Genomic DNA, 16,422 nt, shown 5'->3' with positions numbered 1-16,422 from the left:
GAAGCTCGACCTTACCGCCTGCAACGATTTATACGAGCCAGTCTCAAAAGTTATACTAGTTGAAACGTCATACGGGTGCACTCTCAAATCAAAGCAAGGAAAACCAGCAACAAATCCGATTAGCTTTTGTGAGAACTTTCGTAATTTTTTTGTTCGAAGTGGTACTTCTCTTCTCTGGTTATACCTTTCATTTGAAACTAAGCTTGTGTAAATCGGTTCAGCAATCTGAGAAACTTGGTTGAGTTTAAATGACCCACACACACATACACACACAGTCATTTTCCGATCTCGACGAACTGAATTGAATGGTATAGGAATCTCGTCCCTCGGAGCCTCGGTTAAGAAGTCGATTTTAGAGTGATTGTATAGCCTTTCTTTATATGAGAAAGACAAAAAGGAGCGGTCATTTAATCCAAGAAAAATCTGCTTTAAATTGCTTAAGGGTTGTTAATTGTTTTAGTTTAATTTCTGAAAGCACCCATTATTTTCATATAGGATACCACATGCCCAAATAGCTAGTAAAAAAGAAAGGATCAAATAATAGGTCTTGAATTACCTGGATATTTTCTATTGTCTTGCAGCCCCTGGAGGATTCCAGAGATTTTTGGGTTTGGGTCTAGTTGGAATCGATGAGCTAGCAAACGGCCCAGCTTTGATACAGGTTCTGGAATTACAACCCAGACCATACGAGACGGAAAACATCACCGGTACACTGACGGTTGAGGTAGGCCTGTTTGATAGTTTTACTTCCTCAACACCATGTATTTGATCGACTCTCAATATCGTTTGTAGTTTGTGTTCATCGACGCTCCGCCAGCACCGGCTCCTCGACGACAGTACACACAGCAATCGTTCCGGACCAATGGAGAATCGAACTTCGCTAGGGGTAAGTGGATGAACTTTACATTATCTACCTCTTCATATTGCTAACAACCTCACCATTTGTCGCTTCTGACTGGCAACACATTTGTGTAAATTTTCGCATTCTCGCCCTTTGCACAGTAGTTAGTTCAAACTTTGAGCACATATAAACAGACATAGCACTCTCGATTAATCAATGTAATTTATCACGCTCTCGAAAATGGCGAAGCCAGGTAGTTGATCAATAATCTCGTTCTACAGTGCGCAAGTTAGTATCGAGATTAGGATGATAAATAAGTAGAAAATTTGTGTTATATCTGTTTGTGTATTAGGGTTAGGTGAATATTCGCTTTTCAGCTCTGGGTCCTTGGTGCTGTAATTTTTGTTATAGTATGCAGACATAGGCAGAGTTAAAAATATTCAAATTCATTGAATGAAAATTGATCATATTCAGCCGCATGCATTTTCAATATTCAGTGACGCAGCTGAAAACGTCAAACGAACAAACCGTCCATTCATCCATGCAGATTATCATTCGGCTCCGATTATTACACGAAGCGACCGTACAGCAACGAATCAAACGCATCAAAGTAGGAATAAGATGGATAGTTGAATAAATATTTTTTCTATTCACCACGAGTCGCAACAGGTTCATTTTCAGCCGTCAAAAAAGAGCTTCGATTATTTTTAACTCTGATGAGTAGTTAACGCGTTCAAAAATTGGAACTTTGATTTTTAGTGTATAAAATTGTACGTTAATCTTACAAAAATTGAGGTAAAGTTTTCGTAGTATGTTAGATCGCGACATTTCGTCTACCAACAAAAACATAGTGAGGAAAAAACTAATAAACTGGTTCTTGAAATATTTAAGCCAATTCCGTGTTAACTTTTGATAAGGGTTAACCAGTTTTGTAAACAAACTTGTGTTTTGCTAATTTGTTATTAATTTAACGCATACATTTTTTTCTCATTCGCTTCTACTACTACTATGTTCACACTACACAGTTAAAACATGTTATAATAATTGCAAACAAGCAAAATGTCATCAAGATAGCGTTAAAACACGTTGTAACTCGTAGTGTGAACGTAGTATAAGGCCAAGGTTACAGATTAGCGTGTATTTTTCATGTAATTCCACTCTGCAGCGGAATGAATAATGAGCGAGCTAAACTTGTTTACAAAAATCTTCTAAACCCTTTTGAAGAATTTATTTTGAATTTAAAAATGACTGTCAACACTTTTTATATTAAAGTTTTAGTTTTATTCTATCTATAGTGGTTTACATTACATTCCTGTTTTCCTTTAATATTTTTTCTATCACTTTAATGAGTAACAATAATCATCGAAACTATGAAATCTAATTCTTAGAAGGACACTTTTTGTACAGAAATCTAATAATTTCGATGGCCGAATAGAGATATTGCGTTAAAAATTTGTTGAAACAGAAGTGTAAATTGCCTTTTTCGTTAAATGAATAATTTTTTAAATTTTCCATTTGAAGTTCAATTAGTATAAAATAGGGGAATGTCGTCAGAGTTGGGCCATGACCATGTTCTTGAATATAACACGTGCTACGTTCTGTGTTACAGCGTGCTATTATTATTATTCACGATGGAGACTAATAATTCCACGCTCAAACCCAGCTGCAACACGTGCCAATGACCCAACCCTGACGACAGTCCCCTATAGAAAAATATTCAGCTAAACTTCCGTTTAACGGAATCCGAAATGTCGGGCCTTTCGTTTAGCTACTTTTATCAGATTCTGTTCAGTCACCTCATCCTTTTTGTTCGCAGAAAAACTTCAGTTTACCATAAACTGCTTCACGCTCTTCTTTAGTTTCCGATTGACAAACAGCTAAAATAGCACAGAACAATAGTTCTGTTTCAAGAAAGGAAACAGATGTTTTTCTAGATAGTTTTTCACGTAAATTTTCTGCTTGACTGTCTGGGTTGCAAGGACAATGTCGCTTTTGAAGCAACAGGTACAGATAACTTGCCAAACCAGAAAATGTCGGTGTCGTATATTACCTCGATGTGCTGATATATACGACACTCCCAGCTTGTTTGCGACATGTCGGACGGAGAGGTTGGGATTTCACATGAAATCGCTGGCCACTCCTTTCGTCATCACAGCGGCTTCTGGCTTCCGATCTCCTACCGATCTAGACCTCGTGGCTGTCGACAAGCGTTCCCGAACACTTTTATTAGTTAGTGACAGTTGATTTTCAACTAAGGCACAAATCTCTAATTGAATTGGGGAAAGTGTCATTTGTGCCAGATTCCTGATTTTTAACTATTACCGAAATGTCGGGCAAATTACGCTAACTCGGCGTGTGAGTAGGTCGGATTTTCACAAAGCGCGAGCTAAATGTTGATGTGTTGCTCTACTTGCTTGGATGCACACTAGAGTGGCCCAAGGTTGTATGAAAAAAGTGCAAAGTTTGGAATTTCAAACCTTACCCCCCAAAATGATAGTTTGGGTCCCCAACAAGCTTTCCTGAAAATTTCAGCTCATTTGGTTCACTGCAAGGGGTTCCGCAAACTGCTCAAAGTTTGTATGGAAAAAAGAGACCAAATGTATGGAGAAATGCATCAGTTTCACATTTTCAGCTCTAGGTGGCGCCGTAATCGATGAAAGTCTTTCGTGTGAAAAAATAAGAATCTTCATGTAACAATGAATGGACTCGTGAAAACCGGAGGTCAATCTGATAACAGCAGACAAAGTTATAAGCGCGCTAAGTTGAGAGGTGTCATGTGCTGCAGTTGGGGTGGCTCTGTCGAAAGTGCAAAAAATCCCTTGCTTATGAACGCACGAATTACATGAGGTAGAAACACTCGATTACATGGATTACAACTTCTAATAACTCAAAATGCGGGCTATTTGGAAGAGTGGTATCTTCGGCAAACTGGACAAGTATGTCAAGGGCTTTCCGGTAAAAACATGAATAATTCAGAATTCTCTCACTAGGTGGCGCTAGGGCGACGGAAAATGCCCTATAGTTTTTTTTTTAAATAATGCTATAGCTCGTGATCGGGAACACTTGGCTGACCGTAGTCTTCTGCAAAGTAGATCATAAGGTCAAGGGCTTTTCGACAGAAAACAGTTTAATTCAAAATTCTTCCTCTGGGCGGAGTTAGAGTGCCTGGAAAATTTTAACACTCTTTCAATTTATATTAGGCTATATCTCGTGATGGGAATCATTTAACACTCGGAATACCAAGGGGGTAAAAAATGGGAACGCTTACTTTGACCGGTCATATCTCAGCCGTTACATAATCATCGATTTTAAATCTGTCTTCACCAATAGAAAGGTATGTCTTTTGTGAACACGTCGAATTAAAAAAAAATAGAAGAATAGAGTTGTATACCGTAAGTTACAGTAAAAAGAGTATAACAAAGTCAGTGAGAAAAAAATGGGAACGCTTCTTTGACTTGCCATATCTTAGCTGTTTGCTCACCAATTTTATTTCTCTCTTCACCATTGGATAGGTAAATCTTTTATAAATCAGTGAATAAAGAATGATGGAAAACAAATTTGTATAACCGAAGTAATTGTAAAAACAGTAATTGAGAGTCAGTACAGACGAAGTGAGTTTTCCTGTTCAAACAATCGTATCTCGATCGTTTGTCAACCAATTTCAATTTTCCTTACACCAATGCAATCCATAGAGCTTCTAGACTTGTAATAATTGCAATAAAAAGTAGATTTTTAAGAATTACTATACTTTTCGAATTTTTAGGAGATAGGATTTTTACAATGTTGATTGAAATTCTTTGCGGCTTGTTAGTTTTACGGTTTGAAAATTACCTGTTTACTCAATAGTTCTACATATTATACTTGGATATTATTATACCAAAATGTTTGCACAAACGTGGAGAAACACAATATTGTATGTAAGTTACTAAATAATAGAGTGTGTTAGGACGATTCAGTAAATACGAAGAAGTTCAGAATTTTAAAATATACGTCATATAACTTTAAATTTGAAGCGATGACCTATACATTTTAATACACCAATCGGTTGTAATTTATGGCGGCTACAATTTCTGAAAAAACACATTTTTATATTTTCTCAAAAAACAGCCAAAAGTACGTAGAAGTACAGAAATTTCATTTAGTTGACAAATAACGTCGAATTCAAAGCGATGGCCTATACCTTTTTATATACCAATCGATTATAATTGATTTTGGTTACAATTTCTAGAAGAACAATTTTTATATTTTTTCAAAAAATAGACAAAAATACGTAGAACTACAGTAATTTCATTTAGTTGACAAATAACTTCAAGTAATTAAAACTAAAGAAATCTGAAAGAATAAATTTTTATATTTTCTCAAAAAATAGCCAAAAATACGTACAAGTACAGAAATTTCATTTAGTGGGTAAATTACGTCGATTTCTAAGGGTTGATTTATACTTTTTTATATACCAATCGATTGTAATTTATGGCGGCTACAATTTTTTTGAAAGAACACATTTGTATATTTTCTCAAAAAATAGACAAAATACGTAGAAGTACGGAAATTTGATGTAGATGGCAAATAAGGTCAAATTCAAAGTGATGACCTACACTTTTATATATACCAATCGATTGTAATTGATTTCGGCTACAATTGTTGCAAGATAAACTTTTTATATTTTCTTAAAAAACGACAAAAATACGTAGAAGTACAGAAATTTGATCTGATTGGCACAAAACTGCAAATTCAAAGGGATGACCTACACTTTTTTATACACCAACCTATTGTAATTGATGGCGGCTACAATTTCTGAAAAAAACACATTTTTATATTTTCTTAAAAAATAGCCAAAAGTACGTAGAAGTACGGAAATTTCATTTAGTTGGCAAATAACGTCAAATTCAAAGTGATGAACTACACCTTTTTATATACCAATCGATTATAATTGATTTTGGTTACAATTTCTGGAAGAGCGATTTTTATATTTTCTCCAAAAATAGACAAAAGTACGTACAACTACAGTAATTTCATTTAGTTGACAAATAACTTCAAGTATTCAAAGCTATCGCCTATGCAATTTATACACCAATCTATGGTAATTGATTTTGGCTACAATTTCTAGAAGAACAATTTTTTGTATTTTCTCAAAAAATAGCCAAAAATACGTATAAGCACAGAAATATCATTTAGTGGGTAAATAACGAAGAATTCTAAGGGCTGATTCATACTGTTTTGTACACCAATCGATTGTAATTGATGGCGGCTACAATTTGTGAGAAAACAATTTTTATATTTTATCCAAATAAATAAATAAAATTTCCGTACTTCTGCGTATTTTTGGCAAATATTTGAGAAAATATAAACAATTGTTTTTTCAGAAATTGTAGCCGCCATCAATTACAATAGGTTGGTGTATAAAAAAGTGTAGGTCATCCCTTTGAATTTGCAGTTTTGTGCCAATCAGATCAAATTTCTGTACTTCTACGTATTTTTGTCGTTTTTTAAGAAAATATAAAAAGTTTATCTTGCAACAATTGTAGCCGAAATCAATTACAATCGATTGGTATATATAAAAGTGTAGGTCATCACTTTGAATTTGACCTTATTTGCCATCTACATCAAATTTCCGTACTTCTACGTATTTTGTCTATTTTTTGAGAAAATATACAAATGTGTTCTTTCAAAAAAATTGTAGCCGCCATAAATTACAATCGATTGGTATATAAAAAAAGTATAAATCAACCCTTAGAAATCGACGTAATTTACCCACTAAATGAAATTTCTGTACTTGTACGTATTTTTGGCTATTTTTTGAGAAAATATAAAAATTTATTCTTTCAGATTTCTTTAGTTTTAATTACTTGAAGTTATTTGTCAACTAAATGAAATTACTGTAGTTCTACGTATTTTTGTCTATTTTTTGAAAAAATATAAAAATTGTTCTTCCAGAAATTGTAACCAAAATCAATTATAATCGATTGGTATATAAAAAGGTATAGGCCGTCGCTTTGAATTCGACGTTATTTGTCAACTAAATGAAATTTCTGTACTTCTACGTACTTTTGGCTGTTTTTTGAGAAAATATAAAAATGTGTTTTTTCAGAAATTGTAGCCGCCATAAATTACAACCGATTGGTGTATTAAAATGTATAGGTCATCGCTTCAAATTTAAAGTTATATGACGTATATTTTAAAATTCTGAACTTCTTCGTATTTACTGAATCGTCCTAACACACTCTATTATTTAGTAACTTACATACAATATTGTGTTTCTCCACGTTTGTGCAAACATTTTGGTATAATAATATCCAAGTATAATATGTAGAACTATTGAGTAAACAGGTAATTTTCAAACCGTAAAACTAACAAGCCGCAAAGAATTTCAATCAACATTGTAAAAATCCTATCTCCTAAAAATTCGAAAAGTATAGTAATTCTTAAAAATCTACTTTTTATTGCAATTATTACAAGTCTAGAAGCTCTATGGATTGCATTGGTGTAAGGAAAATTGAAATTGGTTGACAAACGGTCGAGATACGATTGTTTGAACAGGAAAACTCACTTCGTCTGTACTGACTCTCAATTACTGTTTTTACAATTACTTCGGTTATACAAATTTGTTTTCCATCATTCTTTATTCACTGATTTATAAAAGATTTACCTATCCAATGGTGAAGAGAGAAATAAAATTGGTGAGCAAACAGCTAAGATATGGCAAGTCAAAGAAGCGTTCCCATTTTTTTCTCACTGACTTTGTTATACTCTTTTTACTGTAACTTACGGTATACAACTCTATTCTTCTATTTTTTTTTAATTCGACGTGTTCACAAAAGACATACCTTTCTATTGGTGAAGACAGATTTAAAATCGATGATTATGTAACGGCTGAGATATGACCGGTCAAAGTAAGCGTTCCCATTTTTTACCCCCTTGGTATTCCGAGTGTTAAATGATTCCCATCACGAGATATAGCCTAATATAAATTGAAAGAGTGTTAAAATTTTCCAGGCACTCTAACTCCGCCCAGAGGAAGAATTTTGAATTAAACTGTTTTCTGTCGAAAAGCCCTTGACCTTATGATCTACTTTGCAGAAGACTACGGTCAGCCAAGTGTTCCCGATCACGAGCTATAGCATTATTTAAAAAAAAAACTATAGGGCATTTTCCGTCGCCCTAGCGCCACCTAGTGAGAGAATTCTGAATTATTCATGTTTTTACCGGAAAGCCCTTGACATACTTGTCCAGTTTGCCGAAGATACCACTCTTCCAAATAGCCCGCATTTTGAGTTATTAGAAGTTGTAATCCATGTAATCGAGTGTTTCTACCTCATGTAATTCGTGCGTTCATAAGCAAGGGATTTTTTGCACTTTCGACAGAGCCACCCCAACTGCAGCACATGACACCCTCAACTTAGCGCGCTTATAACTTTGTCTGCTGTTATCAGATTGACCTCCGGTTTTCACGAGTCCATTCATTGTTACATGAAGATTCTTATTTTTTCACACGAAAGACTTTCATCGATTACGGCGCCACCTAGAGCTGAAAATGTGAAACTGATGCATTTCTCCATACATTTGGTCTCTTTTTTCCATACAAACTTTGAGCAGTTTGCGGAACCCCTTGCAGTGAACCAAATGAGCTGAAATTTTCAGGAAAGCTTGTTGGGGACCCAAACTATCATTTTAGGGGGTAAGGTTTTGATTTCGAGATTTATGCCATTTTGGGCCAGTCTAATGCACACACCTATATAAAATGAACGGTGCTCAGGTTTTTCAATCCTCGGTTAAAAAAATGCGCCTATCACCAGTTTAAAAAAAGAGTGTTATGATCAGCCTCGTGAAAACTGTTTGTTGTCTGAAGCTGCCACAAAATGCCAGTAGCGCTAGCTACGTTTCAAATATTTAACATCTGTTCACATCAACTGTACAACATTGTTTAAAAGTGAGATTCAAAATAAGTAATTATTAATAATATATGAGAAATCACGATTTTAATTATATCGCTTCTTCTCCATAAAATCCGAACGCTTTTATCACCTGAGTATCAGTTAAGCAAATGAAGTTTGTTTGCATTCGGCAAGTTTCAGGTCGAGTTAACACATTGGCTCGAAGCAATGTGAACGTTGCTTAAAGAGCGTTCGCTATCATTTTTGGCAACTAGTCGAGCCAGGAAGCCAGTTTATGTTGGCTTCACTCATTTTTCAAAGAAACGTCAAAACATTCACCCTCTTGGTTACAATCAAGTTAGTCGACTTAAACCCACTTTTGATCGTAAAATCTTTTATTCAAATTGACTACAATTTTGTTGCGAGCTGATCAAAAATTGCCTGTACGCATCAGGCATTTATTCTTTAAATATTTATTTGTTTATTTTGCAAGATCGTTAGATCTCATAAACGACTTTTTTATTTCGCGCGGAGATCTTCTTTCTCGAGGATCCATTTGGAAAGCCCGTTTTCTATCGAGCTGTGGTCCTCGTCCATACTGGCATCGCTGTTGTTGCAATGGGGCTAATGAGCCCTGGATATTTTTGTTTGTCTGTTGGACTAGTCCTGCTTGCCTTCTTTTTGTTTGGTGGTGAAGCTGTTGGTTCGATTGGAGAAACTAGAAACAATCTTAGTTGGGTGGACGTTTGTTGATGCCTGATATGCAGTTACTGTGACCGGACAACTGTTTTTGATTCAGCTAAAAATGTTGAAGGTTGTAGGTTAAGTTCGATTGCAGAAGATTCATGTTTATCAGCAACATCCGCGCAGGATGTATCATCTGATTACAGAAGTGATACGTTGGAATATGTCACCGATGAGTGCATAGCGTGGATTGAGTAATTTTACTACAATTGCTTATGAATTGTAGTATCAGGTAGAAAGGAATGTATCTTCCGCCCAGTATCCTCACGATAATACCACTTACGTCTTCTACCGCAGGAGTCAGAATGCTTTGACATCGGTGACGGCGCCAGGAAGAGGGATGCCCCGGGCGGCAAATTTTGAGAGCGGCTTATTCAGATGAACATATTCTGGATTGTTCCTGATTAAATAAATATTAATAAACCACCGACAAAAAGGTAAGTCACAGGAAGCCTCCCATTCTGTGACGTTGAAACTCTTGAATGAGCTAGTTTTCGTCCCTCGCATATTAGCTGCCGGAATGGTTAATTTGAACGACTATTGTGTTTGCCTCAACAGCAGCGACGCTTGTGTTGATTGTACATGCCGTCGGCAGCCAGAACTCGATGGCTACTAATAAATCTCCATCATGGTACATTCTTTTCTCCTTTTTTTTATTAACGTCTGTGAGTGAGTTTTTTGTGTATTGTAACGACATTCCATTAGCAAGGGAGTGAGTACTATACCTATTAATATTAAAATAGAATACTTCACACCTTCCAGTCCCTTGCTAATTGAACGTCGTTACAACATAAAAATAAAAAAAATGACTCAATCATAGTCGTTAATAATAAACGGACGGAAATGCCGTTAGAAATACATAAGAAAAGCTTCTCCAAGTATCAAACGTGATGGATTCCACTTCTCCGGATTGCGACATGAATTTTACAATCGGCTCACGGGAAATAGGTACTGTCATCTTTTGTATACACGGGGATTTTGATTACAGGACCATGACTCTCAACCACGTGGTTTAGCTTGTTCTGTGAAACCAAACTTTTTACTTGTTTCAATATGCAAAACGATATTAATAAAATGATAAAGTGAATCAAGACGATTTCCGTAATCCCAAATGCATTAAATGTTCCATCCTGAGAATACACGGTTGAACAGCACAAAATTTGATGTCTGCAACAACTTTTTTGGCCCGTCAACTTCACTCATGGTATTGCCTACGATTCCTTTGTTCTCGACACAATGCAAACTAGATGATCGAGTGACTGATAGTTATTGTTCACTTTGATCACTTATAGCTCTAACTCGTGCAGAAGCAGAATGCAACCTTGTGTGCAATCTTTTAGTTTATCCTAAATGTTATAATTTATTTATTTTAACCATAACAAATTTCACGTATATACAGAAAACGTGATTGCCATAAAAACCTGACCACCGAAAGGACCCAGAGCATAAAATTCAGGTAGATGCTGAGTGCCACGTAGTGAGCAAACAGTGTCAACACCAAATACAAGCATCATTAAAAGTTTTATAGCACGTTTCAAGTGCAATCTAAGTTTAAAGAGCGGCTTTAAGAGTGCAATAAAACCTAATTGCAATTAGTTACCATGTTACATTTTATATCGCTAGTTTTTCTACATTAGCATCTCATTATCCAGCAGCCCGCACAGAAAATATATTTTCTCACATTATCCTCACATATAATTTTCTTCTGTTTCTTTACTATTGTTTCAGAATACTGAAAAACATGCCATGATTTGATAACATTGTTGTAATGGCTACAAAAACAAAAAAAACAAAAAAAATTATCGCTCACATGCACAGATTTTATTTCTTGAAAACACTTTTTATTATTGTAACTGGCGCCAGAGACGAAACGAACAATTTTTAGGTTGCAATAGTGGTGAAATCGGATAAATTGGGAGGTATTTGTTTTGTGAGATGTTTAAGTTTTTACCGAAAAAAAACAACTGCACTAAAGCTACATCTCTTCGATTGCGAATAAACGAAATTCACTGCAATCCTTTCAAAGACTGGGCATTAGCGTTTGAAGCTTTACTACCAGGTTTTGGAAAGTAATTCGACAGTGATTTTGACAATTGTTGGTAACGATTGTAACTCGAATAATTTTAAATAAACTTTTGTAAAAAAATGTTGAATTAAATATTTATTGTAGATTTGAGCTGTACATATTTTTGAATACTAGTTCAAACAACTACTACCTACTGGTTTAAAAACAGATTCCTTTGTAAACGGGATAAGCTAGAAAAGAAAGTACATACATAAACTAAACTTTGTTCGTTGTCCAGAAGAGAGAAATTGTTTTTATTTCCCATTCGATTGTAAGTTTAGGGCGTTCTTCTATCTAGTATAACTTCCAAAGATGTTTTCTATATGTTACGATATGTGAGTAAAGATATTTCTATAAACGCACTGCTTATGAATTAACAGTACTAAAATAGAATCGCTCCGTGGATGACGTTTGGATATTTGCTTGTTTCTTTTAGTTTTGATTTAATGTTTGTGAGAATCTAACAACAGCTAATACCATTTTAACGCAATACAGATTTCCGGACTTGAATTTGCCTCGAATGATATAGTTTAATAGTTATAAGAACTAATTTTAGGACATGGAGTTATTCCATTGCTCAATTATTATATGACACACACACACTGTTACCACAATCTAGTGTTCAGTGAATTTTCTTCATCTGAAAGAATCAGCAATCCAAGCAGGGGGACGATGTCTAGCAAGTGTTTCGTACCCAACATCAGCTACTGGACCGGACCTGATTATCACGGGTAAACCGCAATAAATAATACCTATACTATCACTTTCACTTCCAAATTAAATGGCATCACTGTTTGCTATATTACGGTCGTCAGTAGAGCTGATAGTTTTTTTTTTTGATTTTTTAGTGTTTTACACTCGCGATCATTTTTATTCTCGTTTTATCTGTATATCGTTTTATTCGGTAGTACGTGTGCATTGAAATTTCGTGACTTCAAGCACGATTATATCTGCCGTTGTGATTCGTGAAAGTGATTGTTTTTGGTTGAGATTTTTGTTTTCACTTGTCATTATCACTGCACAGACGTTACGCTCAATTTTTTCGCCAAAAGCGACATCTGCTGGTGGGTAGTTGAGTTGTCACACGTTGCGTGCAAGTTTGCTTCCATTGACGCACGTTACGTCTCCTGCGCATATTGCATACCCGCTAGGCGTTATTTCTACATCAAAGCATGGCTTGTAACAACTGCTCGAAAGTGGTTAATGATTCTGATCGAATCACATGTCGTGGATACTGCGGAAATTCGTTCCACATGATATGCGTCAAGATGGATTATGATGTTCGTGACGTCCTGGGAACCCACCCACGGAATTTATTCTGGATGTGTAATGGCTGTGCTGATTTATTCTCGAATGATAATTTCCGTAGAATGGCTTCGCGTTGTTGCGATATAGTGCCTGACGACAATTCTCTGAAATCTATAAAGAACGACATAGCTGATTTGAAAGATGTCGTCAAAGCACTCTCGGTTAAAGTTGACTCTAAACCGCTATCCCCAATTATAACGCCTTGGAATCGAATTGCTGAATATAATCCAGTTTCAAACACGCCTAAGCGCAAACGCGAAGATGATTCGCCCAAAACAAAAATTCCTAATATTCGTGGATCCAAAGCTGCGTTTGAAACAATAAAAACAATTTCACCACCTGAGGAGCTGTTATGGGTTTACTTGTCAGCATTCGATCCCAGCACGACGGATGACGAAGTTTCTACCCTTGTGAAAGATTGTCTGGGGGAGAATCTGCAACCGAGAATAGTTCGTCTAGTTCCTAAGGACAAGGATCTCTCATCTTTGAGCTTCATTACTTTCAAAGTTGGCGTTAGCAAATCATACAGGGATAAGGCTCTGTCCAAAGATTCTTGGCCGGAGAACATCTACTTCCGTGAATTTGTGACCAATTCAAAAATCCAACGACCTATCATCAGGATTGCGGCGGAGAAGAATCCATCTGGTGGTGGACAGTAGCGCCAAGCTGTTCCGGATAAACTCATCTGTCCAACTTCTTGTATCCCGGCGAGCGATTCAGGTCTACCTGGCGAATCGGCGACTTCTTCTGTGTCAGGTAAAGCCAAGAATGGTATATGTCCTTCCGAAGCAATACAAGATGCTGCACCCCCTCAATGTAAATTTCACTTACAGTCTGCTGATGAACACAACTCTACCGCCGCTGTGAATCTTCAATGTCAAAAACAAAATTTGGATCCCATCGTAACGAGCTCGTCTCTTCACAGCACACTCGGCTCTACAACGATCACAGAAGGACTAAGCACTCTATGCTATGCTGGTATGACTCATCGCACCCTGGGACGCACTGCAGCTAGCACTATGGAAGCCCTTGATCCCCCTGCCACAGTCGAGCCATTGCAGCCAGCGTTCACCAGTCGTCACGGTCCTGTGTGCAGGAGTGGTGAAGGGGTCTTCCAAATCGATACCAACGACAATCAATCGCGGCATTCAAACCTACAAATATATTACCAGAATGCCGGTGGTATGAATTCAGTAATCGAAGATTATCTGGTAGCAAGTTCAGATGAATGCTTCGACATAATCGCCCTCACAGAGACGTGGCTTAGCGATAGCACTCTGTCAGTGCAAGCATTTGGTGCCAACTACGATGTTTTCCGAACTGATCGCAGCTCACGCAACAGTCTCAAGGCTACCGGCGGCGGGGTACTTGTGGCTATCCATCGTCGATTGAAAGCGCAACTGATTGACGATACTTTGGGGGTCTGTGTCGAGCAGGTGTGGGTGCGAATCAAACTGGCTGGCTACGCACTTTATCTTTGCGTGGTTTATCTTCCACCGGATCGCACTCGCGATTCGACATTGATTGATTCACATACTGAGTCACTGGAACGGATTTCCGCTCAAGCAAGCCCGGTTGATGAGATCCTGATTGTTGGTGATTTCAATTTCTCCGGATTAAAATGGCGCTCTGCTTCTGACGGATTTATGTTCGCTGATCCCGAAATGTCATCTTTTCATGCTGGAAACATGTAAGCGCTTTCTTAAAAATACTCTTGGGTCTATGCCTAAAAATTGTGCCCGTGCATCTTATATTCAGATGCAACTTCTCAAGTTTCTTCTCTGTAAGGCAGATTTATTAAGTATTTGGAAAAAGCATTTGTTCGAAAAATATACACATATCTTCTAAAAAATAAATTAAATCACCATAAAACAAATGTCATAAACATCTCTAAAAATTCAAATCATTTTGTTGTTGAAAGGCACAAAACCTAACTTTAGGGAGTCAAGAAATTTGCTTATATTTTATTTAGTTAAAAATTCCGAACTCAACCGTCTCAATAATCTCTAAAAGATCCAAGAATCGGTTGATATTGGATCACAATGCTGAAATTCGCATCGAACTCGTCTCTTTGGCAAGCAATACGTACTTGTGGTAAAATTGTAATAATTACTACTACTACTGCTGGATTGGTATGAGGCTAATGTGGTGCATTTTCTCTCCACTTCATGCTGATCTGCTGTAGGCACGGACCGTTTGGTAGATAAACTTTATTCGAAAAAACGGCATCTCTAAAATTTCAGCATGCGATAGAATTGATTTTGTCCTTCCATTTGTAACCAAAAGTAAAATATTCGGTTGGCGGCTCCAGAAAAAAAATTTATTTTATTTTTTTTGTTTGAAAACTTTTTACAATGAAACTGGTTCACATTTTTTGCCCCTAGGTGCTATTACATTCAAATATTACCAATAGTCAGGAATATTTGATTTCGAGAAAAACGAATTTAAAGTTTGAATCGCAGCATCCTTTTTACATTATAATTTGAAAGGAATTTTTGTCATAATTCTTGCTTATTGTAACATTTTTCAAATCGGATGTCGAATGTAGCTGAAGAAATTATTTATCCAGTGCTATCATTATCTCATTTGTTACGATTTTGCGACTTAGTCCGGTCTGACTTAACACCGACCAAATCGATCTTAAGTCAACCGAGAAAGCTCTCATAATTTTAGTAGGCGATTTCCAAAAAAACATTTTCATTTATGAAAAAACGGTTATTTTCTGTTCTCGCAGTCATGCTTGATTGATATGATGCCGAGCATCTTTGATTCTCGACCGAAGGGAATAGGCCTGTCGCCTAATGGCTGAGTAATATACTACCGCTATAAGCATAACTCTCCCATGTGCTATGGGATTGCCTATACACATGGTACAGTTATGCGGCGGCATACGTTACAACATTGGGCTTCATATTTTGAAATCCACTGTATTGTTGAATTTTTTACAGGCATTTATCGCGATTTGAAGTTATGCCGTCACATTCACTATTACGATAACGGCAAAATGCAAAGAGGATGTTCATACTGACGAGGAACAGAGTGAGATTAGAGATGGATCCTTGGGATACCCCGTTTTCTTCTAGATACGCACAGGACTGCAGACCGCTGATTTACTCTTGGATAACGCGGTCGTCATTAATGTTGTTTCCTAAGTTACCGATAACTCCCCAGGTAGATAACTGGCAGAGAATGCCCTCGTGGTAGACCGTGATGTAGGCCGTGGAGATGACCAGTGTAGCTAGGTCGCCGTGTTGCTTGCTGCTCCGGGCTTGTCGGAAGATTTTTCTGAGTACTCCGAGATGAGTTCCAGTCTCCCTTCGCCTTGCGGAAAGCGAATTGGTACTAGTACTGGTACAGATGGTAGCTTCCTTCGATGTAAATAATGAGCCGTTTGTTGGCCATCTGCTCTAGGGGTTTCACCACACACGAAAATGAACATATAGGCCAGAAATGTTTCATCGTGCAAAAATTATCACTCCTTTCCTTTATCCAAAACCATGGGATGAATTGACCACTACAAATGTGGATCAAATAATCCAAGGGTATACTTCTTCCTTCTGGTGTAACATACTGTAGCTTGTGACCAACTACGT

The 16,422-nt window shown here is 36.8% G+C and overlaps 1 protein-coding gene across 12 annotated transcripts in view; it reads left to right on the top strand.

The window, feature by feature from the left end:
* LOC131693278 (uncharacterized) overlaps positions 1–16,422 on the top strand; it is a 91,915-nt gene that overhangs the window by 59,381 nt on the left and 16,112 nt on the right. For all 12 annotated transcript variants that reach the window (XR_009306206.1, XR_009306205.1, XR_009306203.1 and 9 more), the window contains 2 exons: positions 582–724; positions 793–886. Coding sequence is in view for 1 of the 12 variants with exons in the window: in XM_058980987.1 (XP_058836970.1) it covers positions 582–724; positions 793–886 (237 nt within the window). In the remaining 11 variants the exon portion in view is untranslated. The remainder of the gene's footprint in view (positions 1–581; positions 725–792; positions 887–16,422) is intronic.

This window comes from Topomyia yanbarensis, chromosome 3 (genome assembly GCF_030247195.1).
Source record: "Topomyia yanbarensis strain Yona2022 chromosome 3, ASM3024719v1, whole genome shotgun sequence".
NCBI classification, from domain to species: Eukaryota; Metazoa; Arthropoda; class Insecta; order Diptera; family Culicidae; genus Topomyia; species Topomyia yanbarensis.
Note: the sequence above shows the minus strand (reverse complement) of the source record. Positions and strands in the feature narration are given on the sequence as shown.